A 3266-nucleotide genomic window follows, 5' to 3' on the forward strand; every position below is an offset into this window, starting at 1 on the left:
CCGGATTTCCAGACGACCCACAGCAAATAGCGATTACCAAACGAATACTGTATTATCTTATATCATTTAACATCGAGTTTGGTAAGTTATCTATTTCATTTTGTCCAATACGACGAATCTGGATTTAGTGAGGCAAAACGGGCAATCTTGAAACCGCGTGTTCTGGAAATTTCCCACGAGATCGTTCCGTTCATCATCATTTAAGGTATCGAAGATATTTAACATTTTTAAATAACAATTTAATTGTTCACCGGAATCGTCGCTTGAATCATTTCAAAATTGCATAATTTACTTTTCTTGTTAATATATATATATTTCTCATTTTTCTGTATTTTCAACAGCTCGTACTCTCTGTTATCCAAACCATTTGCTTGTTACGCTTTTCTTTTGAAATTATACTTTGTGTTACACCTAATTAGTTTCAAATTCATTCTTGGTTCAAACACACTTTCTTCCTATACATTCACGCTTACCATCTTCACACGAATTCGCACAAGGGGCCCGTATGGGACCAGAGCATTGACGGACTCAATAAATAAATTCAGAATCTTACTATAAATTTATCGATTCTTTTAAATTGTTCCAATCGTTACCGACCTCACATCGTCGAGCACGATTGGGACTGGTGGCAGCGATAATACCGTTCTCAACCGCGTATTAATCACTCAGAAAGTAAAAGGGATAATATAACTAAATACCAATTTCTTTTCGTTTTATATTTTGTACGTCGCGCGCCGTATCACGCTCGCGACGTAACAGACGCTTGAAGTTGGAAAGTTTGAACTTTTTGATTGAAGCTGGCGCGAGGCGTCAAATGAAAAGCGGCAGCCGAAGCCGAACGGAGATAAAAACACAAGACGATCAGAAACATGATAGAACGCGAAGCGATCTAATCCGACACACGACACATGTTTGTACGTATTTACAAGTCGTCATAAAGTGCAGTGTTTGCTCAATCGTTTGGGAATGATATTTTGAACTCTAAAGTGGATTTTGGTTTTTATTCATATTAAACTAAAAATGTATTTAATAGAAATATAATCAAACTTCAAGAACAATGAGTAAGAAAAGATCAATTGAAGAGGAACATCGTAATTTTCAAGAAAAATGGAAACTTCAATATTTTTGTGTTCAAAACAAGAATAAAGTATTATGCCTGATATGTAAAAACTCTATTTCAGTTGCTAAGGAATATAATCTTAAAAGGCATTATGACACAAATCACAAAACAGACTATGATCAATACGTTGGAAAACTTCGTGAAGACAAATTGTCGGAATTGAAATCAATTCTTCAAAAACAACAAAGTGTATTTACTAAATCTGTTGGAGATAATACAGCTGCTGTAAAAGTTAGTTATATATTATCACATTTAATCGCAAGCAGATCGAAACCATTTACTGAAGGGGAATTTATTAGCGAATGCCTAATTAAAGCAGCGGCAGTATTATGTCCAGCACAAGTAAAAAAATTTTTAACTGTAAGTTTAAGTCGAAATACTGTAGCTGGCAGAGTTGATGAAATAGCCGAGAATTTGAGAAATCAGCATAATTCAACAATATCAACATTTCAAGCCTACTCTATTGCAATTGATGAAAGTAGAGATATTCGAAATATCGCTCAGCTGGCCGTTTTTATTCACGGATGCGATGTTAATTTAAAAATAAGTGAAGAACTTTTGGAAATCATTCCCATGCATAATACAACCACTGGAGCTGATATTTTTGATGCACTTATGGAAGTTTTGAAGAAGTATAAGTTACTATTGGAAAAGTTGGTTTGTCTTGCAACTGATGGTGCACCTACCATGACCGGTATTACTAAGGGAGTTGTTGAAAGATTAATAGAAACATGCCAACAGCATGGTAATAATAATTTTGAACATTTTCATTGTATTATTCACTAGCAAGTACTATGCTCCAAAGTTTTAAATATCGGACATGTTTTAAAAATAGTCACCAAAATTGTAAATTATATTCGAGAACGTGGACTCGCAGCGGCGACGACGAGCCATCAATGAGCCTGTGACTATTGTAACATCCTACAAGAAGAATAAACAAGAAGAATGAACAACAACAATTAATAATTAGTATTTATTAAAATATTTATTCAATTTTTTTTTTCGTTTTTATATAATTACAAAGTGTAACAGTTCGTTTATTTATTTTTGTATTACATTGATTTAAATAATTATATTCATGCTTAATAACCGAACAGAATCTTATATTTATTAATATTTACATTTTAACAAAAATTTTATATACTACGATAATTCTACCATGTCGATAATTCTACCGCGTCGATAAAAGATCGACACAGCGCGCGAAATAAATAGATAGAGAGAGAAATAGCGAATAGAAAGAGATAGGAACAAGCGCAGAATAGAAAGAGACGGTAACAGCGCGTAGACAGAGATAGCGATACGCACGGAGTCACGTACGCACCGGTCAAAGTCCGAACACTTCCGGTATCGAAAACACAGGTAGAAAAAACTGCTACGTCAGCAGTTCTCCGGTATGTCGAGTAACCCTTAAAGATAATCATCTTTAGAGACTTCCCTTGTTTTCCCGAATTCAGAGAAAGGACCCATATAACTTTCCCGACCCCTGTCACATCACTCTCAGTCCCGGAATTTGGGACTGGTTTATCGGGATCGGATCATTATCGATCCTACCCTAAAATCCAAAAACCTTGTAACCGCAAAATTTACGACTTCCTTTAAGAATCCAGCCACCGGACTCGTACGTGACTCCGGCTCGCGCTTTTCCCGCCTAAAAACGTCCCTTCCTGGAAAAACCTCCCTACTACTCGACCACCACACCCCAATGCCAAGTATAAAGGCAAGCTCTCTGGAAGAGCAGGCAGTCTTAGTTCAACGTTAAGAGTACGAGAAACATCTGTATATTGAAGAATAAACTCTCAACCAAACAACCCAGCCTTGTTATTTGCGATCCGACGACATAAATTGGTGGCAGCGGTGGGATACTGTCTGCGGACTTCAACCAACGGAAAATCTTCTAGCTGAACTAGATATCCTCCGAGGAGGAATCGTTGGAGTATCCTGAAAAGAACCCGGAGGATCTCAACAAACACGCAAGCTGGACGACAAGTGGACTCGCTGGCGACTAAGCAAAACCGACGTAAGTCTCTCTACTGATACTCTGTCCGACCTTCCTATCGACTACGTGACTGCTCCACACGACACGATGTCAAGAGCGCAAAGCCCGAATCGCGTCCAAGTAGATATGAACCTATTAGCCGAAAAA

The 3266-nt window shown here is 37.3% G+C and overlaps 1 protein-coding gene across 1 annotated transcript; it reads left to right on the forward strand.

Moving 5' to 3' along the window:
* The first annotated feature begins 1057 nt into the window (after positions 1-1057).
* On the forward strand, positions 1058-1906 carry LOC114882213 (general transcription factor II-I repeat domain-containing protein 2-like). Its single transcript, XM_029199091.2, has one exon. It carries the CDS (start codon positions 1058-1060, stop codon positions 1904-1906), a length of 849 nt encoding a protein of 282 aa, XP_029054924.2.
* The last annotated feature ends 1360 nt before the right edge of the window (positions 1907-3266 follow it).

This window comes from Osmia bicornis, chromosome 16, assembly GCF_907164935.1.
Source record: "Osmia bicornis bicornis chromosome 16, iOsmBic2.1, whole genome shotgun sequence".
Classification (NCBI taxonomy): Eukaryota; Metazoa; Arthropoda; class Insecta; order Hymenoptera; family Megachilidae; genus Osmia; species Osmia bicornis.